The following is a 27,768-nucleotide window of genomic DNA, read 5'->3' as shown; positions in this document are numbered from 1 at the left end:
GAGTCTGGGTCAAGAAGCGCAAAGCTGGACTTGAACCCTGAAACACAGCCCATCTTTCAGATAAAGCACACACGAACGATGTGCTTGGCTGGTGTCTTTACACATCTCACCACAATGCCAGTGTAAAACCAGACCTGCGATGACTCCACTAAAAAAACAGACAGGCCCTTATTCAAATAGGCCTCTCTGGCTATATCAACAGCCCCTTCGATAGATTGTGAAAAGAGTCACTGTTTCATGTCCCATCAGCTCAGAAAAGATGGTGTAGGGGGCCAGTTTCACACAGACACGCACGAACCCCTGTGCTGAGTATGGGTTTATTTTATTCTTACTAATTTATTTGACTGATACTTTTTTATCCAAAGCAACTTACATTTACACCTGTTCATAGAGCCACATACTAAAAGAACTTGTTGAAGGGTGTAACAGCTGTATTTGAACCCACAACATTCCAGTCACAGGAGCAGAACCCTACTCATTACTCCTCCCTGCTGCACAAGGAGGGGGGGTAATGGGGGGTTCTAGTGAATTTGTAATAGTCTCAAGTCCACTGGTCAAGCTTCTAAGAGCACAAGGTCACTCCAGTAGGAGTGAGCAGTTCTATGACATGAGAAGTGGCAGCTGTAATATATTAACTTCGTCATGCAGGCTGACCATTGAAGAATGAAATCGAATTCAGCTAAACTCTGAGCTTTCTTGCAGGTCAGTACCAGGCACTGGGCTCCTGCAGTCTAGACTCATTATACCACTGTGCTTCACAGGATTAATTCAGACTGTGTTACTTTCTTTTAGTGGGACTGATGCTCAAGATAAGATAAGATCACTTGATTGGCCATATACAATGTCTTGTATTAGGAATTTGTTTTTTCACATACCCCAGGTTGCTCTCCATGAGACACACAGACAGGGAGAGAAGCTTGGGGTCAGAGCGCAGGGTCAGCCATTTATACAGCACCCCTGGAGCAGTTGGGGTTAAGGGCGTTGCCCAAGAGCCCAACAGAGTGGGATTCCTCTGCCAGCCACGAGATACAAACCGGCAACCTTCCAGCCACAGGTGCAGATCCTTAGCCATAGAGCCACCACTCCACCCTTTCACACAACTGAAAGGTACTGTGAACACACAACCACGAACCTCCAATAGCTCCCACAGTCATTGTGAAACCAGAGACATGAATAATTATTGAAAATGCTTTTATGCCTCATTTAGAAAGCTCAGATCTACCCTGCTTCTCTAATGCATTATTTGAGATAGTTCCCTGCATTTTTCACATTGTGATGCTTTTCATGGAGCCAGCACAACTCTGAGCAACGACTTGGAAAAATGGGACAAAATATGTATTTCTGTGCCCAGTAAATACCGCTGGTAGGATCAAACCGTAAATCAGCAAATAAATTCAAATTCCCGTCTCTTTGCTTGTTGTGATGCACACAGATGGCTAAGGCCTCTGTCATTTGCAAATGGTTAACAAACCTTCGGCAATAACTGCACTTTGCTTTACAAACACCATTATTACAAGTGTTCATAATAAAGACCGAACACAGAGCTGCTCGGTATTTCACAGATCTGTTGTTCTCTTGACCCAGGCTGGTGCCCTGTCTGCACGGTGTGGATGTTGTCAACTATATTCGACAAGAGGACATTTGACATAAGGCTTGCTAAGTGCTTGTTTTCTCTCCCATTGACTATTAGGTTCAAGCACGTGACCTTTGGCCTTCACACTGTCATACCAAGGGGCGTGCTGTTTGCTCAACTATTAATGCGTTTTCACCGTTTCTGCTTCACCTTACCTTGTTTCAAGTTGGACTGTATATATCCACGACTTCACCGTCGCGCCGAGAGGAACAGGACAAAATAAGTGTAGAAAAAACTTTCATGTACCAATATAAGCTGACCCTGAAAAAGCAAACATTACATTTGCTTAAGAAAGATAAATGAGATAATGCTCTGCGACCAGTGATTGCTCTCGTATATTACTCAGAAGGAACTTTAGCAGTATAAATTAAATTATTGAGAGAATACTGTGCAGGATTAATTTTTCAGCGATCACGCCCCTGACCCCTTTTTTCTCACAGGACACCGCCTTGTTAAAAATGCATATATGCATGAGTCGTATGTTTTAAGATCAGCTAAACAACTGACTCTAAATCTCGAAATCCCTATACAAGATATAAATAAAACAAAACTGCTCTTCACCGTGTTCGACCACCCATTTTAACTGCAACAATTTTCAACGAAAAATAACAATGTTTCATGTCGTAGTATATACTGACATAGGTACGCAAACAGGGACATTTACTCATAACTAGATATTTCCCGTTTCACAATTTAATTAGGTGCGTTTTAGAATAGGTGGAATGATTGCAGTAAATACAATTTTAAATTCACAAAGATTATTAGCATTGGCTTGCTGTACAATGAATGAAAACAGTGATATAAATTGTGCAGTATTCTAAAAGTATTTTCCATCTTTGGGCTGCATACAGAAGAAAGCAAACGACAACGCGTTTTACGTAATCTCTTATTTACAATAGGTAGTTTAATAAAGTATCTTATAAGGAGCTATTTATAGAGTAATAAGTCTAGCAATAATATTAGTGATGGCGACGACGTTCTTTCTTGCAACCTCCTGGATGCTGTGAAATCGTCTGGGAAACACCTCCCCCTAGTGTCCGTTTAAGGCATACTCGCTTACCGGGAATTGGAGAAGATGAGATGTTTTTAAGTCGATTTTTCTGATGGCGCAGTTCAATTTTTTTTTTTTACAATTTTCTATTGCTTTACTTTTTGTTCCTGTTGAGATTATGTGACATTGCTGGGAATAGGATTGTATATAGTATTTTATACATTTTACGTACTGAAGTAGAGCCTGCATATATGAAGCCTTTGACACAACCCCTGAAAGCAAGCTGAGAAATGGTGACAAGTCAAGACATTTGGCAGATTTTATTTGTATATCACACACTCAGCCGTCTAATGGTTTGCTAATGCACTGGCATAACACAGATTTGCTTTCCTCCCACACATCCTGGCATTCTGTAATCCTTCCCAGAATTCTGTCTGCTGAAACGTTCACAATGGCTTGATCCAAGCTACAGAGGACATGCCTTAGTGACATGCAGGGATGCTTTAACTGGAAGTCACAGAAGTCTTACTTTTTGAAGTTATTATTAAGAACCTTTCCATAAAGAGTTGTGCGCTGAATTTAACTTCATCCATTCATCCTGTGACGCTGTCGCATGGGAAGAGGGGCCTATTCCAGCAAGCGAGGGGCGCAAGGCGGGATACACCCAGGATGAGATGCCGGTCTATCGCAGGGCACACACAGACACACACACTCTCTCTCACACACACACACCAGGCCCAATTCTCACAGACACTGAACCCACCAGCATGGCTTCGGACTGTGGGAGGAAACCAGAGCACCCGGAGGAACCCCACACGAGCAGAGGGAGACACACAACCCTGAACCCAGGGCCCCAGTGGCGAGAGACAGCAGCGCGCCTCCCTGCAGCTCTGTTTAGCTTCCGATTCTCTGATTCTCTTTTTTCTGTTAATTGAAAATCACCTACAACCCCCCAGGAATTTAGAAATGTCACTGCGACAGTTTGGCACATTAGTAGCCCACGTGCCTAAGGAGAGGAAATGGTTTGGATCTGATTCTCACCATGCCAGGAAGACCTCCGTTGCAGACGAGGGCCATCTTCCAGGGATTAAGAACTCAGCAACAGCACTCCCTCATTGGAGGGGGTTGGAGGTATTTGGCAGGGCAGGAGGAGCAGAAGACACTCTCCAACCTTCAGTTTCCTTCGTTTGCATACAGGAGTTCACGGTGCTGAGGCAAAACATGTCAGTTGGACATGAATAAAACTGAGCAGGTAAACTTATACAGGAAAGCTTTGAAAGGCCACAACACTTCAGTGGTTGCCACAGCACTGTTGCAGAGGAATATCGATGGGTGCCATATGTGCATACCTGCATGCACAGTACTGCCAGGAAAAGGCAGAGAGGAAGAGAGGCCTAGAGGATGCATTTGAATGCAAACCAGGTACAGCAGCTTGATAGGGCACTTCATCTTTCTTTCCATCCGACACAGCCTGTACATCAGCAGGCCTATTTCCCTGGCAGCCTCTCTCTCTGTGACTTGCTGTGAAAAGCTTGATTTTTGATAAGGAGAGGCTACAGAGCTGTCACCACCAGCAAGAGGCCCTCGCTGTAGTGTTCCCCTCCTGAAACACCGTGCTGGGCCACACTGGGCCACGCTGGGCTTGCACTGGCTCAGAGCCGCTAGACACAGGTCTAGGATGGAGTGTCTGAACCAGCATCCGGCTGCTTTGGACTCGAGAGCTCTGATCCTTTGCTCTCCAATTTTCCTGTTTCATCAACCCTAACTATTTATAAACCAGACACAAATAGTGTCTGGTTATAGGCACCAGAATCTTTTGCTTGTATTCCACTTGTGAATGCTGATCACCTGTTTGGAATAATCTGACCATTTTCCAGGTCTTAAAGTGCAGGTACCATAGAGGGCCCGACTGGTGAAGACCACTATCTAGCAGGCAGGTTGCATTCGGGCTGTATTGGGGATTGATCCAGAGGCAATGCACACATGGTTGTGCACTGCAGGGAATAGCTGCCATTGGGGCAGGGCACAGCGTTTTCATCAGCTTGCTCTGCAATAGCGACAATAGTGCCACCTGTGAGCCTACAGTGGCATCATCGGCTGCCATTGGACAGGGACCACAGTGGGTGAGAGCAGCAGGACCTGACAGTAGATGATTCTCGGGACACATGCTAGTGGTCATCCTGTCTCCAGTGCTGTGCAGCAGAGCTGAGTTGAATTGAAGAAAAACCACAGATGCTAAAATGTGAAAAAGAACCAAATAGTGCTTTGGCTGCATTTAGAGGTTTCAGAAACCTATCGGAAAGCATAACAAGAACCAAACAACAACCTTTAACTGATAGTCAAAGTTGGTCTGACTGATCTTTGCTGTGGGCACAGCACCGGTGGTAACACCAGGGCTCATATTAGCAGCATGACCACAGCCAGAAAACAAAAATCTGAAGGAGCATAAGGCAGAAAAGGGTTTCAGCAATAATCATAACCTTGGCAGACTGTTTAATAATAAATGCAGTATGGTTCACCATGCTTTTTAAATGTGTTCCTTGAGCCCAAGACTGATTTATCAAGTTCAAGCCTGCTTTCAGAGCTTCTGCTATTAGAAGAACAGAATTATTTTCCAAAGTAAATTTATGGCCACCATAAATTCTGCCATATGAGGTACTCCTTGCAAGCTAAATCTCCCCCTTGGCAGTGGACAAGAGCTGTGAGGTCAGTTAGGGAGGGTCTCTCCTGATTCAACATTAAAAAAACAGTCTCAATGTGGGCTAACCTTGCTGGGAAAAAGAAAGTTTCTTTAAAAGTGTTTCAGAGTCGTAGTGGTAAAATAATGGGAACTTGAATGTAGTGCCTAGATAGACCATTTCACGTCTCCTTGCCAGAGCAGTGGTTTTATTTACTTATGTAAAGAGCAGTAATCGCTGTTAGAAAGAGCTTCTCAAACAGCTTGGTTTACAGCAGGAGAGAGTAATTATACCAATCCCCTACGGGTCTGGTAAAAAGCACGAAGAGAATAAATTTACACACAAGAATGATGAAGGTAATAGAGAACACATTGTGTGAATTTAAAAAAGGGGGTTTATTTTAACTTGTGACCACACAGAAGAACAGCGATGGGCACTAGAAGATCTGCCATACTCCTGTTTGGGAAGTTTGGGAGCAGTGGGCCTCAGTCTGTAGGCTCCAGTTAGGAATGACTCTTTTTTCCTGGCTCTGCTAGAACAGATGCCTCCCGTTGGTCAGATGGACTCATGGCTGCATTCCTGTGATCAGGGACTTTCCTCTTAAGCAGAAGCATTTGTCTCTAGGGCTGATTGTTGTTGGTTTGTGCTCTATGGATACGTTAAACCCAATTTTAGTCTTCACACAGTAACAACTTTCAGTTTCAGATTTCAGGTTTAACAAAATTATGTATCTGAATGTGTGTGCATGCTGCCATATGAAATTGAGCAGCTATGACAGCTGACGTAGCTGCTGAAGAACACAATGCACAACATGGAACAGGCACAATACACTTACGATGCAGATGGTCTCGTAGAAGATTGTTAAATACATTGCAGTAATGTGTGGGAATTGAACAGTCTAACTATTTTGGGGGCCTCTCCATTCATATAGCACTGCATCAATACTCACCATAGGCGAGCTCTTTAATTATAGAGATCCAGAAGAAAGATACAGCAGCACAGGAGATAGTGGCATCTCTCCCATGCCAGTGACCTGGGATAATAAGGCCAGGTGGCACCCCACAAAGTGGCACAATGCCATAGTTTGTACAGACCACACTGTAATGCCAGGCATTGGCAGTCTGCACACGTGCCCTGCCAGATACAGGCAGAGCTTACTCTCTGTAGGAGAAGGAGATTCAGGCTCAGATATCAGAAATTAATTAAAGAGACAAGGATGTCGTCTGAACATGTCAGTGAAGCGTGGAGAGGACAGCGGCTGAGGGGAACAAAACGCACTTCAGCTGGCTTCGGCCTTCCTTTCCTGTTTGATTAGAATCCTGCTTTTTTTTTCTTTCTTGCCTTTTTCTCCTCTGCCCCCAAGCTGTGCGCACGTCGTCATGTCTGAGTCAGAGGGGCAGATGCTCTCCAGCGAGCAATGGCAGTCCGTCCTTAATGAAAGGAAGAAAAAAAATTAAAATCCTAATCTCTCCTTTTCATCGATCTATTTTCCTCTTAAGCACCCCATAATGGGAGTTATTAACTTCTGAGGAATCATTTCCTCTCTCTCACAAGAAGGTGAAATAAAGTTTGAAAACTGGTACAAGAAAACACGATAACTGCCTGACTTATTAGGCCTTTTTCATTCTGGAGCATTTTTCATTCCCAAAAGAACAATCTAAAGATCGCACCGAGCTTGTGACTTAAGACACTGATGCAATATCTGTCAAATGCTAAAAAGATCTCAGTGTACAAGAGAATTGTTATGGGGACTGCTGCAAAAAGCTGAATTCTGTCTTTTTTTAAATTTAATTGATGATCAGCAAATTATAATGTGTCTTTCCACAGGCTTTAATAGGTCAGGTTAATGCAGGGCAGCCTAAACGTTTATACAGAATGTACAATAGAGTACAATCTTTCCAATAGCTCAATAGACTGATAAAAATGGCGTAAAGCTTTTGTTTTCTGGCATTCACTTTCAAGTCATAAGATTTTGGAAGATGGAAATTTCTAAGATAGGGGCTAAACCAGGGAAAAACAAGCATCATTGTGAATTTTGTAATTCTTATTATTATTACTACTAATAAAAATGGGACAAAAAACAGGCAGGTCTCTATTTAAGTCTTATAACAGAATACTAGAGTGGTGAGTGGGCAGGGGTGTATGCAAACGATTAACATATATTCCCTTTCACTGTTATTTTTCATGAATGATTAAACTCCTTCCTTAACAGAAATATTGTTACTAGTGTTACTGCCGCTATTGCTGCTAAAAGTATTAAACTACCAGGAGAATAATAATATGGAGGTTCTAACATAATTGCAGTATATATTGGACAGAAACTGCTTGATTTTCCATCATAAGTACAAGGTCTTTTTTCTGTATTTTCTTGTGTATCCTTACCAGCTGCTCACCAACTGCAGAGTCACATGACAAAAAAGCCCAGAGTTCACCATGGTTGGCCCACATCTGGCAAACGAAAAAGTTCCCTGCCTAGATGGCACACCCGCACACTGGAGGAGTACAGAGGCAGGGACAATTTGCGAACAGAAAAGACGTGGGTGTGGAGCCGGAGCACTATGCAGAAATCAACCAGCTCTACTCAGACAGATGCCAGAGGATGGAATCAAGGCCCAGACTCTGAAGCAGAGAGCTCACTAAGTTGCCACAGTATTTGTTTTTGCAGTCTTGGCAGATTGAGGAGATGATGAGCCTTCAACAGCTCATCTCCTTCTGTAGAGAGATAGCCACTGCGCACAGACTCCCACTGACATGGCCTTTGTGAAGCATCCTTCTGCTCCCTTAGGTGCCTGAAGGAACGATATGACTTACAGCAGATGATATTAACATCCGCCCACCTTTTCATGTGGAACAGTGGGTAGGCCATTCTCACTGGGAAAGCGGCGCTCGCGATGGTAGACGCTGGCTGTAGCAGAGGCTGAGTGTCACACGCACAGTCTTGAGAGTGTGAAGTAGGGATCTTGGGGGTTATTTGTATGAAACTGCACCCGGATGGCACCATACATTGCTTGTCACATCCAAAAGCGAAAATACAGAAAATGAAAGTGCCAGGATAATCACCCAAAGGCACAGTGTTCCCCAATCTCCATCTGCGAAGCCCTGAAGTGCGAAGACTCCAAGCAGCCCAGCACTGCCCCTCTGCTGGCAGAGAGACTGAGGCTTGGCAGGAGGCATCTCCTTCTTAGTCTGTCAGTGAGGTGGCTCCTGCTGTCAGTCCGCAGGGTGGAGAAGCTCACCCTGCACTGCCTCTAGGCCTCGGCGAAGGGCTTGCCACCCTCAAGACGCCCCACGTTCAGCTCCACGCAGACCCGGCCACTTCGCAGCTGTCCGAAGAGGAGCTGTGGTGCCTTTCTGAGCCTTCCCTGCACAGCTCTGCCTTTCTGCCAGGCAGGCTGCAGCCTTCGCCTTAAGGAAGCCGTCTCTGATTTAACAGTAGAGACATGAAAAACCTTTAAAGTTGTACTAAATCAAGCACATGATTAGCTCTCAGATTCAGAACTCAGCTGGAAAGGAAAAGAAACTGCAGCTATCCAGGATCAGGGTCATAAGTCCTAGACCTACAGTATGTGCTCCTTATATTTTCATGCTCTGACTTCCTGTATGTGTGATTCAGATTCTTTCTCTGTTACTGCTTCATTCCGGGTTATGGTTTCTAAGGCCAACTACCTATACCAGCAAGAATACAAGAACAGCATTTCAAAACAAGGGATTCTTCTGCAAACCTCCAGCTGCACTAACAACTACACTCCAAAGTGCAGTGGACACACACACACCATTGCACTGGAATGCAGTTTGTCCCCTTGTACAACATAATATTAAACTGAGGCTCTGCAACAGCAATCCAGGAGGGTTTAGGGATGACTAAAAGTGAATTTGTATGTGTTTTTTTTTTCAAAAACTTGGTTCAGCTCAGTAATCAGTTGTGTCAAATTCATGTTCCATAAATGTAAACAAGTGAGTGAATGACCTCAGGTACATTAAACAGATATTATAGCTGCTTTTGCAGCTACTGTACTATACAGCTGGTACACTGTCTTAACCTGTGGATCAGCAGCTCGGACTCACACCAGACAGATAAGAGCACATATGAAACAAGTTAGAGCAGAAATCTAATCAGACACAGAGGCATGCTCCTTCTGCACATCAGACACACCTGAGATTTGGCACATTTTTGCACGGGGAGTTTCAATTACCACCACTAACACGATCAGCTATGCAGAGCTCATTTCTCCTCCTTTCTGCTGGGCGCAAATGTAATGAATTAGGCTTCACATCATTTAATTTAATCTCAATTAAAAATCACAGAAATGTAAGCTAAAGCAAACAGAGATTTAATTTAATACAGGAGGGATCAACAGCCGCAGGGCTGCAGGAAGATGAGTGCCTTGAGACGACCGTGCTGTAGGTTCTGCTATCAACACAAGAAGACGATTCAATCAGATCTAATCTATCATCTGAAAACAACTCTAGAGTTCAATTTATAAAGTCAGTCCCAGGATACACTTACTGTACGTCCACAGCATGTTTGTCACCTTGTTCCAATTCTTTCTGGAAGGTAAACTTCAATAATCCATGTCTATCAATCCAAAGTCATTAATGCTCAGTAGAAGAATGGGGTACATTTTCCCCACAAATACAAAATATAAGATCATTCAGTAATCACAGTGACATCGGAAACCTTTTGCACTTAAGAAAGAAAATGTATTTGACCTTCAAGTACTGTATGTACAGTGCTTGTCAAAAGAGGAGCATCCAAAAATTGTTTCTTTTTAATATCATCACAGTGTTTTTAAATGGAAAGCAGAAGTTGGCTTTTATTAATGATACTTTTAAAAATGAAGTACAGTATAGAGAAGAAGCAAACGTGATTTTAGAGAAGAGATACAGAGCATACTGGCACTGCCTGTTCAGTTAATCTCTGAGCAATGAATGCGGAGTTTCTGTGCCATATCTAGTCTGCATAGAAGCAGACAAGTATACTCAAATGCTTTTATTGATATATATATACACAGTAAAAATTACACAGTTAGACATTTGTTCTTTAAGCAGATAGAATTAATATGGTCTGCTTTTTGGGACTTTTGGGAAGTAAAACCACAGAAGTTTAGTCTTAGACACAATCAAGAGTTACAATATATGTGAAGTATCGTAGTTCCATCACCAGTCAATTCTTACTCATTGTAAGGAATTCTATATCATTGACATAATAGTTTTCTTCTCTCTACACAACTACCAATCTACATGGGGTGGCATAGAATAGTGTGTAAGTCTCTGCACTCAAGTCAGAGGTTGTGGGTTCAAGTTCCTGCTACAGACACTGCTGTTATAATTTGAACGAGATACCCAACCCTAATTGCTACAGAGTACCATCAGTACAAAAGGGAATCATGTGTTCTCCAGAGCTCATAGTCTTTACTTTTTACACCTGCTACACATAAAGATTTTGTACAAGTGTGTTACAGTTATGTGTTTTGTTTACAGTTACAAATGTATATGTGTTATGTAGACACTTATGATGCGTTACAGTTTCATTTGATGCTCGGTATATTTCATATCATTTCATCCTCCTTGCAGGTGCATCTGAGGTTTTGAGGCAGTTGAAGTAGTAATGAAGGTGACCGGTAACAATCTGGGGATTATTCAGGCCAAGTTAAAGACGTCTGTCTCATGCACTACCTTATTTCCCAAGCCCAGTCGGCACTGAGATTCTATCTGTTTGATTAGAGGCTCCTAATACAAAGTCCAGTGAGTATAAATCCCAATGTTTCATGCCTAACCTGACAAAACAAATCTTTAATCATTCTTAAATTTATGGTGACTGTCGTATTTTCTACACATCAAACCTTAGGGAATATGCTTAGAGATAGGTGCTGAGGTGTTTGTATCAAAGCTTGACACAACAAGGTAGATAGTCAATTTTATCTTCTCTTTAGTGATATTTCGGTCTGTAAAGAGCACAGGAGTGGATTGAAGCACTGCCTCACCTACCTGCCAATTTACAGCGCTGGACCAGAGCCAGGGTAAGAAGGCAGTTCCCGTAACCCAGCTTCGACAGACTGCCAGAGGCTGTTGACAAGTGCGATGCACAAGACAGCAAGCTAATAAAGACACACGCAGGTAAAAAATAAATAAATACTGTTTCAGGCACCCTGTAACTGCAGCATCCTCCCCAGCGCACTCCTAAGTATCCGTATCAGAGAGAAATAATTATATGGGGCCAAGACATACTGTCAGTGCTGCTCAGTCCCGCAGACAGACGAGGCAGTTTGGAGCAGGGCTCTCAAAAATACGCAGCAATAAAGATGAGGGATGGCAGTACGGAGATTAAGGGACTCCAGACAGATTCCACAGCCATTGATTACAGAGCTGCCAACCTCTCTTCCAAGTAAATCTGTGCTGCCACCTGGTGACATCAAGCTGCAAATGCAGTCCAAAGGCTTTTTCCTTCAAACACTGAATGCCTCTCATGTTTCACACAGAAGGGAAATTAAAGGGGGGAAAAGTATCAACGTTGTCTGACACGAAAGTTTTAAAATGCCAAAAATGAATAGCACAAAAAATAAAAATCGGGTGATATAAATGCAAAGAAATGTAAAAGTATACAGCTGCACTTCATATTTTCAAGAAAAAGAATAAGCTGTTACACCTCCTTCTGTGTAGAAGATCCTGCACACTTGTAAGTAGGATGTAGGTGAGTTCTGCTACACCAAACCCAATGGGTGAAGAGACAAAGTAATACTCTTTGGCTTCAGGGATTACTAAAGATTACTAAAGATTACTAAAGCCCACTCAGTATTGATGGAACGGAAGTGGAAACAGTCACCAGCTTTAGGTTTTTGGGAATTCACATCTCTAAAGATCTAACCTGGACTGTGAACACTGACTCTATCATGAAGAAGGCTCAGCAGCGCCTTTATTTCCTGAGGTGCCTCAAGCGATGGGGGATGCCAATACATGTGTTGGTGAACTTCTACCGCTGCACTATCGAGAGCGTCCTCACCAACGGGATCACCGTGTGGTATGGCAACACCTCTTCGCGAGAAAAAAAGGCACTGCAGAGAATGGTCAATATGGCCCAGAAGATCATCGGCTGCGGTCTCACCGAGATTAAACAGCTCTATGAGGACCGCTGCCGTGGTAGAATTCTGGCCATCACAGAGGACAGTCACCACCCCGGGCATGAGCTCTTCACCCCACTGCCCTCAGGCAAGAGATATAAGAGCATACGGTCACTTACCACTAGATTCTTCAATAGCTTCTATCCACAAGCAGTGAGACTGGCGAACACATTTAGCCATCCCCCTCGGACCACACCTACACCATCACCATCTACCTCATTGTAATTTATTTATTGTACGTCTCCAGTCATTGTTTACACGTCTGTATTGTTTACATTCAAACTGTCTGCATGTTTACTTGCACATTGTCTATTGTTTGTTTGTACATTGTCTTGATGCACTGTTTGCACTTTGTTTTGTTTTTTACACTTGTTTTACAAACGAGAGACTTTCTGTAAGTAAGAATTCCATTGTACCAGGACCGGTTACATATGGCAATAAAGTTCAAGTTCAAGAGTATGTGCACAGCCTGATCACTGTTACTGAAATGTGGTTGATAATGTGTAGATATCTCCCCATACAACCTATAAAGCTGAATTTAAAATCAATAAAAGGTCTGAAAGTATTCATCCCACTATAATTTTCAATGTAAGAACTGTCACTATGTTTCAGCAGAGGCTTCAGAATTTTGTATTTAAGAACAAACACCAAAGCAGTCAAGCTAGTTACCTCAGAGGCCCTAATGAAATTCTGTTTTGAAGAAAACACCCAATGAGAGAGTTATCAAGTTAATTCAACCAAATAAGAAATTTGTATACAGATGAGGTCGTGAAAATATCTGAGTATTAAAGAACAGAGATTCCAATTTTCCCATGCAGCTGGTAGGTGAAACATCTTTCTGAGCCAAGTTAAACTGAGGACAGCATTCTCCTCTTATTCTTTTACTGATCTGCCGCTCACAAGAATTGTTTACAATTGCATTCCTTTTACATCTGACCTGGTCTCACACTTTGTTTTCCAAGCATTTTACTGATGAAGATGCATAGAAGCAACAAAATAGCTGCATCAGCGCTCATCTCGAACTCTAATTTTAAAAATGCTCTTCCATCAGCCGGCCTGTCTCTGCTTCAGTTTTGAGATCAGTACAACTGGCATCTCCAGACAAACTCTCCCTTTATGAGCCCTTCGCCAGCAAATGCGCGTGTGGTGAATTCCTGACTTGGAATTTAAGTGATTTATTTCAATCTTTCATATTTATTAAAGACGGATAAAGATGAAGTACAAAATATCTTAGAGCAAATTTACACAGCTCAGATCTATGGAGCAGAAACATTTTTAGAGAATCCATGAGTTGAAAGGTTGGAAATCTGCATGATACGTCAGAAATGAAGAAAACAAACTATTAATGAAGAAATGGAAGCATCTTCAACTTGACAGCTTTAAAGGCAGATAATCCATTACAAAAATAAATTCGCCGTCGTCACGCCAGTGTTCCAGAAACAATTTTAGTTAGAGGAAACAGAAGGAAGAAAGATGTAGTGAAAGATCAACTTATGTAATTCGCTGTTATGACAAATTACAAGAGATAAAAGATCAGATTCTTTGATCTCATCAACTTGATGGATCAGATGCCCCGCTAGCAAAATAATTGGTTCACTGACTAGACATGAACTTCAAATGGAGTGTGACTCATTTCCATAGTGTGTGATCAGATATTAGTCTTAACAGCATGATTACCAAAAAGGGAACAACAGCCAGAATCTGGTATATGCTTTAAAGTATATAGGCTTGGATGACTAAGACCTATTTAGGAAATGTGGGCTTATACTTTTTCTACTTACATATACAACATAACTAATGTGCAAATCAAGCAATTTTGTCACCAACAGCATTTCCATATTTGCAAAGGGAGAAACAATATTCTTCTCTACAACTTTCCTTATCTAACGCAGCTGCTAAGCAAATTAAGTTAAATGAAATACAGATGCAGTTTTTTACCTCTATGTGGTTTTAATTGAGCTTTACAAACAAGTCTTTGTTATGTTAGCTGTGCGATACAGAAACTCACTTGATGATCAAATACAGTGCAACTCAATCACATTCCCTTACAAAGCTTGTTACATTCTTGAAAAGCTACTGTACTTCAGTTTATAGTAGTGTCAAGGAGAAACAACATTATCTACTGCTTAAACAGATTCTGCACAGACGTGCACTAGATTATGTTAAATGCATTTCATTTACAGTAAATGACAGTTAACTTTGTCTGTCCTGACCCTCCCCTACCCTGGGTAATTCTCAGATACAGCTGGTTCCCTAATAAATCCTCCTTCAAGTGAATAAAGGTGGAGGTGGACTCTACCATATTACCCTGAAAGCATCATGTCACATTTTGAATGTTCTCAAACTGTCTCCTGCTTTCTCAAAGAGTGCAGTAATATTACAACCTGGAGTTCACATGTTCAAATCCAGGCTGTATCTGACTTAAGAAATAATCAACACAGCTCCATTCTGTTTTTGTTTATGAGAAGCAGAAGGACAATCATCCATCATGCCATAGAATATCCTGATTGCAGACAGGAGCCTAAGGCCGGGCAGAACTGGAGAAATTCCCCACCTGGCCTCTCCAGCTGTCACCTAAGATGCTGTTGCTCTGTATATGGCAGAATGAATTCACAGTGTTGTGGTACCAGGTGCCAATTCCAAAATGGGGATTTCAAAAATGAAAAAATAATAATTGGAGACATGAAGCAAACTTTTTTAAGTCTGGATATGTTAAACAGTGATCCCATTTAAGCACTAACACACAGCTGAACTACATTTCATGAGGAAAGGGCTTCTCCATGTACAGCATAGTTTCTTTCTCTGGATATGTACCCATTTCGGTTATTGTTTCTGAGCACTGGACACCTCACCTCACAAATCCTGATCAAAAAGCTTTTGGTGGTGATTATTCATCTGTGATGAGTGACAGTTCTCCTATGGGCCTTCAGTGCAAGCAGTGTCAACACAGCCAGGTTCTACACCAGCCTTTTGTCTTCTAAAAAAACACTCAAAAGTCCCCCCTTTTTAAAAAAGGGTAAAGTGTTAAGCCTCCAATGTATTTAAAAAAAATTGTATTTACAATGATAGAAAATGTGCATTTGTTTTTTATCAGGACAGACAGGGGCATTTTTCTGCTATTAGATTGTGCAAATGCAACACTGATTTAGTTGAATGAATCTTTCCCAAATCCAGCTCTGCCTATCTGTCACGCTAATCCCTGAAATTTCAGTTTCAGCTCCAGTCCCAGAGGGCATCAGGGTCCGGCAAAAAACACAAACTGAGCATTTCAGATGAATAACAGCTCTGGTTTAAGATTAAATAATAGCAAAAGTAAATGAAAATTAAATAAAATCAACCAGAAAAGATGTGCACAAGAAGAGATGCACCACTAAAAATGTTTGTCGTTTTCCATACCAGTTCATTGTACTTGTTTTTGGCATATTTGAACCTTATTTTTATAAAAAAATTAAAATAAACATATGAAAGCCTTTACAGCAAAAAAGATTGAACATTATTTTACATAAATAACTAATGCTTTGATGAGCATTCACTTTGCGTTTTTATACTATTGTTCTCTGCCTCAGCCTGTTGTAGCAAAATGTACTTTGGAAGTTAAAAACCCCCCTTAGCAATATAATTCATTTCACATGTTCTTAACATTACACTCCAAAGTATTTCATAGCAAGGTTTAGTATGAAAAGTAAAGGAAAGCTCAGTGTAATACAACACTGGTTGACATCCCAAATTTTGATTTGAAATATGTCATGTTTTACTACCATCAAAAGGGGTTAAAAACCTAAAGGTCTTCTCATATTTCATGCTGTGTTAGAAAATAGGACATGAATTCTCAAACTATTTACAAAGATGGTAAAATAAGTATAAGGATATTTCTACCAGGGCAGTAATTTTATGCACTCAGCAAGTCAGTTTTGGCTTTCTGTCCCATGTAAACTCTCCTGACCCAAACCTTCATAGCAAAAAAGGGGAATCTTAAAAGCAAAATATCCATGTGTTACTTAAATGATTGAGGACAAGCTATTAAGCAAGCACAATGGTCTTGCCCTGTAAAATTCCTTTCCCAATTCTTCAAAATGAAGTGTTACATTTCAGAATGTAGAGAACAAGACAGTGATACAAAAACTGAGAACCTGTTTATAAAGTCCTTTTTCTTTTTCAGAGAAAAAAAAAGAAAAAAGAGAAGCAACCCAGGTTAGCTTGGACAACTAAATCCAGTACAGTTTAACTTTGTCTGTCCTGACCCTCCCTTTCCCTGGGTAATTCTCAGGTACAGCTGATCTCCCAATAAATCCTCCTTCAAGGTTTTGTCACATGGTGACTGATGTCTTGCTACTGTATGGTTGTATGCCATAGGTGGTGACTGCACTAAAATTGTCTTGCATTTTGAAATCAGGTCACCTAATTGAGGAAAGATTGAACATGAAGGACCTCCAAACACTGGGACTTGTTTTTACTGTTTTGTAATCCTTGCTGATCTTTTCAGCACTGAGTTCACTTAGCCTCTGGTTCCTCTCCATTTTCCTCCTCAATGACGACGATCTGCACATCGTGCAGCTGCTCTTGGTGTTCAATCTCTCCTTCCACCTCCTCCATTTCCCCCTGGACGACCAAGCTGGCTCCCTCCCCCTCTCCCATCTCCATCTCCCCCTGGACCACTATACTGCCTTCCTCCCCGGTGCCATCAGTGAGCTCCAACCCCATCACTGTGGCGGAGTGGTGCTGCGATTCTCCGTGCTCAGGCGCCGGGTCGATCTCGATGACAGTGGTGTGGGCTTGGCTCTCATCCTCCACCTCCCCCAGGCCTTCCTCAATCCCCTCCTGGACCAGTACTCCCCCTTCAACTACCTCCTCCTCCTGCCCACCCACCCCTTCGCCTGTCCCTCCTTCGTCTTCCTGGGAGAGCTCCACCAGCTCCACCGGGCTCACCATCGCCCCAAGCTGAGCGGGGTCCTGCACTGCCGCGGCACTGAGCAGCGTCAGGCTGGAGGAAGGATGGAAGGTGATGGTGTCGGCGGGTAAGGTTTTTGTGCCAGGTGCTGCTGAAGTTGTGGTGTAGCGGGTGAAGAGCTGGGAGCCAGCCGGGAGGGTATGGAGAGTGACAGGGCTAGCCTGCTGGGCCAGCGTGGCCACCGGCAAGCCAGCCACGGTGAAGGGCTGCCCCATGGAATTGATGGTGATGGGCGAGAGAACGGTGAACTGCTGGGACTGCTGGCCCTGCTGCTGCGTCTGGGAGGTGGTGGGGCTGAGGAGGGTGGTGGAGGCTGGCCTCTGGAGGCGAGGGCGCTTGGGGGGCGGTTTGGAGGAGCCCAGGGACATGAGCACCACGTTCTGCAGCGTCTGCGGCCGCAAGCGCCACTCCCGCGTCTGCTTCTTCTGCTCCTCCAGCTGACGCTCCAGATCTGGGGTAGGGGAAGAGGAGCGGCAATCAGCTATCGGCCTGGAGTCAAACACGAAGCCCTGGGCTCTACATCATTACACACCATTCAGTGTATCAGCTTTTGAAGCATCATTATGGAAGATACTGCATTATTCAGCTGCTATTATGTTATTGTACATCTATCCTGTACGACTGTCTCATTCTAGGTTTTCTGCTATCAGACAGAAAGTAAATCATAACACTCAACACTGCTGTGAAAACTAGGCCAATGGTGAATTAGAATGAATCATCAGAAAAGGCAGAGGACACAACATAACAAGAAGCGAGGTAATATTAACTTGTAATAATAAACTTCAAAATAAGATTTGAAAAGCAAAATACTTATGAACCGTTCTAGGGACATCTTTGAACAATGGCAACAGAGCGTGAGCATCAAGCTTCTGACCTGACAGTGTGCTATGAACCTGCTCCTGGCTCTCGTCAGTTTGGCTTCTCCGGTTGTCCAGAGCTCTTTTCACTGTGTCCAGCAGCCCGAACATCTGGGCCAGATTATTCAGCACCGCTGCATCTGCCAGGAAGGCACAGAGTAATGAGTGAGGTTTTCATCGGCAATGCACGCACAAATATGCATTGATAGCATACAACTCAAACTGACCGAGAACACCAAACAGGCCATTTATTTTTTATAAGCAATATGGATTACTGAGGGAAATCCACTATTGTGCAGAGTCCTACAGTGACACCAGCACCTCATATTGTTCTGGAAGGCAAAAACTCTAGTGAAAAATAATGAAAACTATATACTATCACAAAATATTTTAAAAACCAAAAATGGCAATTTATTCCAGAACAAGTCCTTCATTACATTTGCCTACTTGATCACCTTTTATTATAAAACAAGCATAGAATGCAGATTATTTCTTAATCTCCCCACACTTATCTTCAGAACGTCTTTTTTCTTACTCCTTTCTATGCATTAAAGCAATTAAGTGCAATACCTGGCAAAACAGCAAAATATCTTGCAAACTGTGGGCTACATTTCAGCTTTTGCCAGCAGCTGGCAGTGCCTACCTGGCTCCTGTAGCGCTGCCTGACCACTCCTCAGCTGCACGCCTCTGAGCAGTGCCAGCAACTCTGTACGGATGTTGGTGACCACCTCCCCCATCAGCCCCACGTCCGCAATACCCTTCCAGAAACTCAGAGTCTCCTCTGGGAGATAGGAGCAGCACAAACGACAGCCTCAGAGGAGCAGGTAATACCTCATGAACATTCCCGGGGTTTTCACTTCTAGTTTGCACATGTGTTGATGAGCGACAGAAGAGATTGTTTGCTGTTGTTTTGTTTGATTTTACATTTGGCATGTCATGCCAAGGAGAAACAAAACTCTGGAAAGACAATCTCGTAACGGACTCCCACACAGGATGCATGGGAATGCAAATCAGCATCTGTCAAGTGACTGTGTGTGTCAAGTCATCATATACATTTTCTCCAGAATACTGTTGGGAGGCCTTTTCAAGGAATTTTTTGAGGGTTCCAATACTTCACTATCATGGAAAAAACTTCAGCAGGAAAAAAAAGGACAGTAGACACAACATAATTCATTATTTTTAACTGCATCTACAAATGCCAGTCATAGACAAAAAATACAGTCAGTATTTACTCAGCAGCTTGCATTGTCTTGCACTTCAGTTTTTCTGAAGACCGTTTTACTCTTTAACACATTGAAAAAATATTGCGGTGAACCACGCTGTCTCCTATATATTAATATAAACGATTATATGCTTTGTCATGCTATCTTCAGGAGAATTATCACTGTTCTATAGAAATGATTTCTATTTTTACATATGAAATATATATCTCAGCACACAATCACATGATGTAATGAGGCATTCGGCTGGGAAGTTAATGAGCTGCCTTACAGTAGGAAAGAGCTGCCAAATCTTGCCCACAGGGAAAACTTGCAATGCAGAGTAAGGGAGAAAAACACTTGGGTGGGGCCAGATTATATACAGATTAACAGGTTTCTCAACAGCTGGCAGTGCATTCATTCAAGAAGTCAGTGCTAACAGGGCAGGACTGGGTGGACTCACCAGAGATATCGTCTGTGTCTTTCTTGTTTTCCTGCTCAGTGACAAGAGCCATGCTGCTGGACACACTCTGGCTCCACTCCACAGACTCCTCCTGTGTCACCTGGGTCCCGTTTCCTACACAAATGGAGAGGACAGATGCCCAGTAACTCTAAGGAAGGCCAACCTCCAAGCAGTTATGAGAGTGAACTGTGGTCTCTATCCCCAAAAGAATCTAGCTTTAAATGTACAGATTTCCTTAAAGAAGAAAACAGCCCATTGGCTGACTTAGTTTCAATGCTCCATTTATTTGTTTGTGAAAAACATGTACTGTAGCTTGTTTCTATCTTGGTTATAACTTTTCCCCACCTGCTGAAACACCATCTTTGAAGGTGTGGAGAAGCCTGCTGGCAAAGGACACAGAAAGAGATGAAACAGTGAGCAACAGTCATGTACTTAGCAAACTGGGCTCTTCACAAATAACTCCCAAAATGGGACAAGGACAGGTCCTACAATTCCAAGCCTGGTGATACTCTGTATCATCTGATACCTTTAACATTATCTCCATTATCACAATATTTTTTCTATTTTCATCTTTTTCTTGCTGATAATTCCACCTCATCGAAAGATATGAAAGGACACATGTTCAGAATCTGTTTAATTACAGTGAGACGAGTGCACAGATTCATCAAAAATAAAATTTCTTCTTGTTTTTAAAAAAGCCTAGTCTCTGTCTTACTTTGTGGGGAGGTGGGAGTCTGCACCACGCTGGTCTGCTGCCCTGGGAACCGAGTGTTGTTGATCAGCAGGTCAAATTTGGTGCTGCGACAGGTGTTGGTACAGACTTGGTCATGCTGGTAAAAGTCAATCTGTCCTGAATCCATCATTTTCCTGAAGCCAAGGAGGAAAATAAAGTCATTAGGGAATCAATTTCACAAAGTACAGAGCTGGAAAATATGGTGAGAATAGAGGGGCTTTAGTTATATAGACATACTACGGCTTCAGAGGTAAAGCTGAGACAATGTAAGACAAGGAGACACTGGAAACCAAGACATAAGGCTGAAAAAAACAGGAAAAACACGACCTGGATTCATAGAGTAGCTGGATCAGCCACCACAAGAAGGCTAATGTCCCAGTGGCTCACCTGAGCATGACCCCTCCCAGTCGAATGGCTCTCTTCCAGTCCTTCAGTGTGGCCTTTCCAGCTAGATGTACAAACTGCTTTGGGCTGATCAGCTGGTCATTGTACTGCACCACAAGAAAGCACGATCAGAAGAGCAGGGTGGTACAAATCTGACAAACAACAACAAAGGCACTTCCAGCCACTCCAATCGGCTGCCACAGATTTTTTATTTATGGATCAGATATTTATTTGCAACTGTTGACCCAACAAGAACTGAGAACGATGCAGCTTTTTGGCAAGGTTTTGGAAGACACACTTTTGTATGCCTCTGTTATGTCACAAATGTTTCAGAAATGTATTTTGTGCCACACTGTTTAAAACAGGCACGTGTAACCGAGACAAAAATGCTAATTTGAGTTGATTTTTATGACATGACTATAGCAACCATTTTAGAATATTAAAAAAAAAACAGAAGCAGCAGCATCTTATCTAACCTTGACACATTTGACATTGATTCCAGGACATACAAACTTCTTCCACAATAACACGGCCTTGCTCTCCCCACAAGTGATGGGGTAGCCAAACTCCACCTCCTCCCCATCTGCTGGTGGCTCATCTGCACAAACACACATTTCAGAAGGTCAGCTCTGTAACAATGTCACCTCAGAGTATCAGACGAACTATTTTACATTTATATCCACCACTTACTTTCTCATCACTTGACTTATGTGTGTATGTATTTCTTGTGTTTGAAAAAATACCTTGTCACTCTGATAAATAAAGGTGATATAGAATAATAAATTTTGTTTTGCAGTATATCAGAAAGACAGAAGTGCTACACTACAGAACCATATAAGTCAAAGTCTTTATTTTGGTTTTGCGTCTAAGGTAAAACATGTTCATGTTTTATTTTATGTTTATTTATAGGTCAGTTGGAAATGCCTCAGAAGCTCTGATACATTTAGCTGAAGCAAAAAACGTAGTCAGTGTTTCAAATTATTCCAAACGGCCTTATCTATCAAATCAGTGTAAGAGCACGGAACTAAATTAAAGACATAGAAGGTTGTGAAAGTCTCGTCCTCACTGTTAAAATTGATACATAAGCAAACTTTCTACAATAAACACGTGACTGAGGTCCTTGGATCAATTAACGAGAAGCAGACAAATAGTTAAATACATCAAATTGCTTCCTCTTGTTTTTAATATCTCTTTTGCATTTGATCCAAAAAAATAGCTTGGATCTCATCAGTAAAACAAAAGCCAAAAATATTAGTCACTTCTAGGATTTTCCAATAACAAAAATCTATTAAGTCTTTTTAACAAAGAAAGATGGAAAGTCACAGGACAAAAGCAATAGTGCATGAAGAAAGAGAAGTGTGTCTTTTTTAAAACAGGGGTTTTACAGGGGGAAAACAGCATGTATGAGATTAGTAAAGCTGATCAGAAGATCCATGACATCACCCACCTGGATGTGTCTCTACAGACACAACAGCAGCATCGGTTTCAGCTGAATCTTCACATATGCTGAATAAGGGGAACAAGAAATGAAATCAGGCCATTTCACCCTCCTCGTGCCTTGTTTTCACTTCCATTAGGAGTGGTCTACTGTATGCAGAACATCTGACACCATGTGATGAATAAAATCATACTTCAGTTCAGTTTTAACTCAAATCCGAACAAAACAGGTTTCCTAATTCTAGTGCATGGTACACACTATAAAAAATACATAATATAATATATATTCAAAGATGAGTGGCATTTAAAACACTTCATGTTTTATTAATATTCTTAACCTCCATTGCTTGAGAATTATTCAACATAGGCACCCCTAGAATAGAAAAAAAACGCAGTCATTATTGTCGATAAAATGGAAGGAAAACACTGTTAGTGCTGTTAGTGGATGTCTGGGACAAGATCCGATCCTCCTGTCCCCAGGATGGAGAGGGGCGCTGTGTCTTACCCCTGCTGGATGGGCTGCAGCTGCAGGATGACCTGTGTCTTGGTGCTGTCAGCGGGGTCTGCCCCCTCTCCTGCCGCCTTCACCACCACCACGTCGCCCATGGAGACCGTCACCTCCGTGTTCGCCATGGCTGCCTGGCCGAGTCGCAGGGCCCTGCGGGGACAGTGACAGGACTCGCTTGGTGAAACCCACCCATCTCCCCAGCAAGCACCTACCGGCGCAGCTCAGTGTGCAGAGTTCCAGGCCTACATGCCGTCAAGGAACTACAAAAGGCAGGGAATGGATCAGCATTACAACGCCGGCAACCTATTCTGTCCCAGTCAGATGCCAAGATACTGGGCAAGGCCTTTTTTCCTCAAGACTGGACTACTGTAGTAGTCCAAGAACACTTAATCGTGCACTACACTTCATAGTGCACTACGAACAGACTTCAGCATGTTCGAAATGAAAGCACACTTAGAAGAAAAAGAAGTTATTTCAAAATAATTTATTCACAGTACTCCTTTGGTGGTTTGTCAGATTCAGATGTAAAAGGTGACACTGGGGTGTTGTGTGACTGAACAGGTTAGAATGTAAGTTTATTCAGTGCTGTTAATTTCCACACTAGAACGGTAAGCTCCATGGCAACAGCTCTTTTTCAGCTTAGCAGTTTATCAGAAAATTACTTTTGGCTCTTATGTGCACCAAATTCCCTGCTACTAAGATGAACTGAAAAGTTCATCTCTTGTTCTGGAGTTCATCACTACTCACAGAAACAAGACAAATTGGGGGCCTTTCGTCGGTTACATTCAAACCCTCTTTTGTAAAATAAAATATTGTATTGTAATAAAGACTTATATTTTATAAATTTCTAGGTTTTTAACTAGTATTCCCTGCAATTCCCTATGATTGATGCTTGTATTATATCTATTAAGCTACCAACTGCAGTTAATATATATATAGGCTAACGTGATATATTCAAAGAAGCCAAATGAATTACATAAATGGCATCACTATCTCCCCCTACTCCCCCTATTAAAGCCTCGTTTCAATTTAGTTTTCAAATCAAAGCACAAAAAGACAGCATTCCAAGAACTCAAACAGGCAGGTAGCCTGCATACTATGTAAGACAGTATTACAGTTTCATAAATGGAGACATTACTGAACTGCTTATAGCATCTTTTCCACTTCATTAATTTTAAACGATTTACCAAGACATTGTCTTTCTACATTAAACATAATAATAATAATAATTGCTTACGCTTATATAGCGCTTTTCTGGATACTCCACTCAAAGTGCTTTACAGGTTTTTCCTGTTTTTCCCAGGAGGTCCCCCATCCAGGTACTGACCAGGCTCACACTGCTGAGTTTCAGTGGGCTGCCAGCTGTGAGTTGCAGGGTGATATGGCTGCTGGCCATATCTTATGATCTTATGATCTTTAAAAGACTTTACAACCTGTTCTTTTAAACCCTGACCATTTACACTTTCCAGTCGAGCACATAAAGAATCGTAACATATAACAGTTCTTTTGCAGGGACAGGAATTAGGAGACCAATATACATGGGCTGAAGCCTCTGTTTATTAAAAAAAATAGTTGTAGTGACCAGCGAGCACTCTCTTAACTTCTGTTGTTATTAAAGCCAAATGTCCAGAGCAGAACGCTCCAAGCAACATAACACGTTTTGACCTCCTGCCAAGTTCAGCAACTGAGCCCAGCCAGCCAGACCAGACTCAGAGGGCAACAGGTGACAAGATCAACGAAAGGAAAAATACAAGTGAAATTTATTATCCCACCACAGCTGTGTGAATCTGGCTTAACTCCTAAACACTACCAATCCTCCCTTGGAATGCCTTATCCCTCCTCCAGCATAAGACACCGTGCTAACTTGCTAAATTCAAGACCGGGCTTGCTAACCGTGGGCTACGCCAATACGAATTGCAGCGTGTAACATAAAAGGCACAGATTTCAAAAATCGACAGCGAGTTTTTTCGAAAAAAAGGGAGGGGACTCCAGTTACTTTCAAATTACGTGACTTTGTTGCTTTTTGTTTTGAAAAACAGGCAACGTCTCCCACGCAGCGCACCAAAACAGCCGGTCTTTTGTGCAACGACGCGCTCGCTGCTCGCTGCTCGCTGCTCACCTCCTCTCTCTCTCTTTTTTTGTTTTTTGTTGCTTTAACCCAGACATTGCTCGCGTTTATCTGCGCCCGGGCCGTGTGGGTTAGTCAACGCTGCCCTCCTCTGCGCCAAGATCCCCATGTGAGAGAGAGAGAGAGGTGGTGGTGGGGGAGAGACTGTTCCTGTTGCACAGCAAATGGGCGAGAAAGGCAGACGAGCACAATCCCTCCCCTCGTCCTGCTACACTGTACAATGTAACACTACCAACAAAGGTTAACAACGCACGGCGCGCTGCCTGTCTGGCCCCGGCCGCCAACGTGCCTCCGTCTTTCTTCTCCCTCTCTCTCTCCCTCCGCTCCCCCTCTAACTGACGTCTCCCGGTGCGGCGGCACGTACACTAACAACAAGCGCCGCGGCGACGGCGTTGCTCCGCTCCAAACGGCCGTCCGCGCCGCTCCCGGGGCATTACCCCCGCACAGACCCCCTTCCCCGCCCTCCCCCGGCGCCCCCTTCCCCCGCAGCCGCCTCCTCGCACCCCGCTGCAGGCGGCGGGGCCGCGTTTACTCGACCCTCGGTGTCTTTTCTTACCGTTTTACAGCTGCGAACACATCCCCGGAGCTTCCAGGAGAGCCCTTTGAGCATGCGCCGTGCCGCTCGGCTACACTTCCTGCTCCGAAGGCAGGGAGCAGCGCCTGGCTGTGCACCATCTGTCCCTCCGACAGCCGCCGCGCTGGGCGGCTCGGGCGGGCGTGAAGTTTGCAAAAATAGACCGCATTAGCACATTGGATGCCCACAAAGGTATCGTGGCTTGCGAAACGCCAGACAGGCACACATGGCCTTGGGAAAATGTGCGTCAAGTCATTATGTTTTATGCAATAGCTAGTTATTCATTACGGTCGTTTTATTTGCAGCTGACGAGCCGTACTGTGGAGATCACTCAATATCTTATACAACCGCGCATATGTTGCCAGTGCCTGTTGTTATTCGCGTTCAATTTTAAGTATTAAGTTAGCATTGATCTCTCTCTTACGTAAAGTTAGACAGGTAAAGTAATACTAATCCTAATCGATATTTTTTCCTTTCGATATAGCGTGAGATGAGCCCAACTCAGTTCCGTCTGTCGGAACTCTGAGGTTTCGCTGTGGATTATTTCATTTTAATCCTGCCTGAGACGAGACTGCTTGTACCTTAACTATATGTGAACACTATTGTCAAGCTTTGCATTCTGTCGTGATTAGTAATCGTTTTCCGATTAAAAACGGTGAATGTACTGGTTTTCAAATAAAATATGATCAATCCTTCCGCCAGATGTCAGGCTTTTTCAACGAATGCTGTTTAGGCATCAACAGGAGTACACGTACGTTTTTAAGGATATTTTATCATTAAAGTATATCAGTGGTGTTCTCTAGTCTGCTGAATTAAAGGCATGCAATTAGAATGCTGTTTAATGCTTTTCACACTGTTGCTTTTATTGAATTTTTAGTGGGACTCGGGTTTTGCTCTTGGATAAAAAATTTGGCATCAATTTCCATTTTCTTCCAGGAGGTGCTTCCAGTAACAAAGTTTGACCTGACACGTTAGTAAAGCACTAAGCATAGCAATCTTTTGAGCACTGGTCAAATCATATTCAATAGCACTTTATCCTGATAGAACCGTGTTCATTCAGGCATGCAGAACAATCTACACACAAAGAACGCCTTCCTGTGACTACAAATAGTTGCACCCTCATCAATGTTTAACACAGATTTATTAAATGGAAGTAATACTATTTGTAATTTACTCATTTAAGACACCGTGAGCACTCAATTTTACAACCGTGGAGTATCCGTGAGAGGCGTACACCTGTCATTAATTCGTATCATTACAGTGTTAGAACTGGTAAGTTCAGCCAGTTTATTACGGGCCAAAACTGTTCAGACAAAAAGTGGTATGGACCCAGAATGACAAGATTGTATTATTAGTTTTGCTATCAGTTTAACAAAATTCCTCCTATTATAGGTGCACATCGATTTTGCATGCGTCCAAATTATACAAACTTTCAACCATTATTCCAGCTTTTGAGGGACAATTTTTATCCGCTAGCCGCATTGATAAAGGGGCCGGCTCACAGCACTTGTCTGACCTCTGACACAGAGGTCTTAGCTCTAGCGTGTGGGCTATTTACAGAAAGAAGACAGTCCTATCTACAGTACAGCAGGGCAGTTATTCACTACTGGCAACAGAAGATGAACAATAATATTATTTGCATTCAAATTCAGAAGAAAGCAGGTCTTCGGAATGTGAGCGTACAAGAGGCTGTCGAGCTTTAGGAATAATATTTGTATTAGTTCAGTTGGGTAGCTGCGTCAGCATGCGTAGGCTGTAAAGGAACAAGTAATAGGTTTATTCCATGCTGAAAAAAGAAGAAAACACAATTGTTCATATTTCTATTATGTATCTACGTTAATTAAGTCACGGTGTTATGTAGTTAAATCACCCAATAAACTCGATTCTACCATAAAATGTTAAAGAAAAGCAACCGCTAAGCCGGGATAGTGAAGTTCATTGAGAAGCAATACATTACACTGCAGGATAAGAGCGATAATTTTCACAGAGTGAGCAACAAGTGTTTGTCTAGATTTCTGATCAAACTGTTCTCAAGAGTCCAGGGAGGGAGAGAGGGGGGCTTGAGGATCTGCTCAGCAATGACTGTTTTCTAAACGCATGCTGCCCCCGCATCCCTC

The 27,768-nt window shown here is 42.6% G+C and overlaps 1 protein-coding gene and 1 long non-coding RNA gene across 5 annotated transcripts in view; one reads left to right on the top strand and one right to left on the bottom strand.

The window, feature by feature from the left end:
- Positions 1 to 14,350: 14,350 nt before the first annotated feature.
- Positions 14,351 to 27,768, bottom strand: part of gmeb1 (glucocorticoid modulatory element binding protein 1) — a 48,828-nt gene continuing 35,410 nt past the window's right edge. The window contains exons 1-10 of one of the 4 annotated variants that reach the window (XM_015348819.2): positions 25,634 to 25,837; positions 22,947 to 23,099; positions 22,452 to 22,510; positions 21,481 to 21,602; positions 21,008 to 21,111; positions 20,603 to 20,754; positions 19,888 to 20,001; positions 18,869 to 19,006; positions 18,243 to 18,365; positions 14,351 to 17,819 (exon numbers count right to left, since the gene is read on the bottom strand). In XM_015348819.2, coding sequence (XP_015204305.1) covers positions 16,912 to 17,819; positions 18,243 to 18,365; positions 18,869 to 19,006; positions 19,888 to 20,001; positions 20,603 to 20,754; positions 21,008 to 21,111; positions 21,481 to 21,602; positions 22,452 to 22,510; positions 22,947 to 23,099; positions 25,634 to 25,752 — 1,992 coding nt within the window. In that variant the 5' untranslated portion in view covers positions 25,753 to 25,837 and the 3' untranslated portion in view covers positions 14,351 to 16,911. Of the gene's footprint in view, positions 17,820 to 18,242; positions 18,366 to 18,868; positions 19,007 to 19,887; positions 20,002 to 20,602; positions 20,755 to 21,007; positions 21,112 to 21,480; positions 21,603 to 22,451; positions 22,511 to 22,946; positions 23,100 to 24,186; positions 25,270 to 25,441; positions 25,515 to 25,633; positions 25,838 to 27,768 lie in introns of those variants that run through there. The other 3 variants (XM_015348821.2, XM_015348820.2, XM_069195442.1) reach the window with 3 other exon arrangements.
- Positions 25,752 to 26,347, top strand: LOC107077531 (uncharacterized). The gene is made up of 2 exons (XR_001478561.2): positions 25,752 to 25,843; positions 26,136 to 26,347. It is a non-coding gene; the product is annotated as an uncharacterized lncRNA (long non-coding RNA).

This window comes from Lepisosteus oculatus, chromosome 11 (genome assembly GCF_040954835.1).
Source record: "Lepisosteus oculatus isolate fLepOcu1 chromosome 11, fLepOcu1.hap2, whole genome shotgun sequence".
Classification (NCBI taxonomy): domain Eukaryota; kingdom Metazoa; phylum Chordata; class Actinopteri; order Semionotiformes; family Lepisosteidae; genus Lepisosteus; species Lepisosteus oculatus.
The sequence above is the reverse complement of the archived record's forward strand: the minus strand, read 5'-3'. Positions and strand labels throughout refer to the sequence as shown.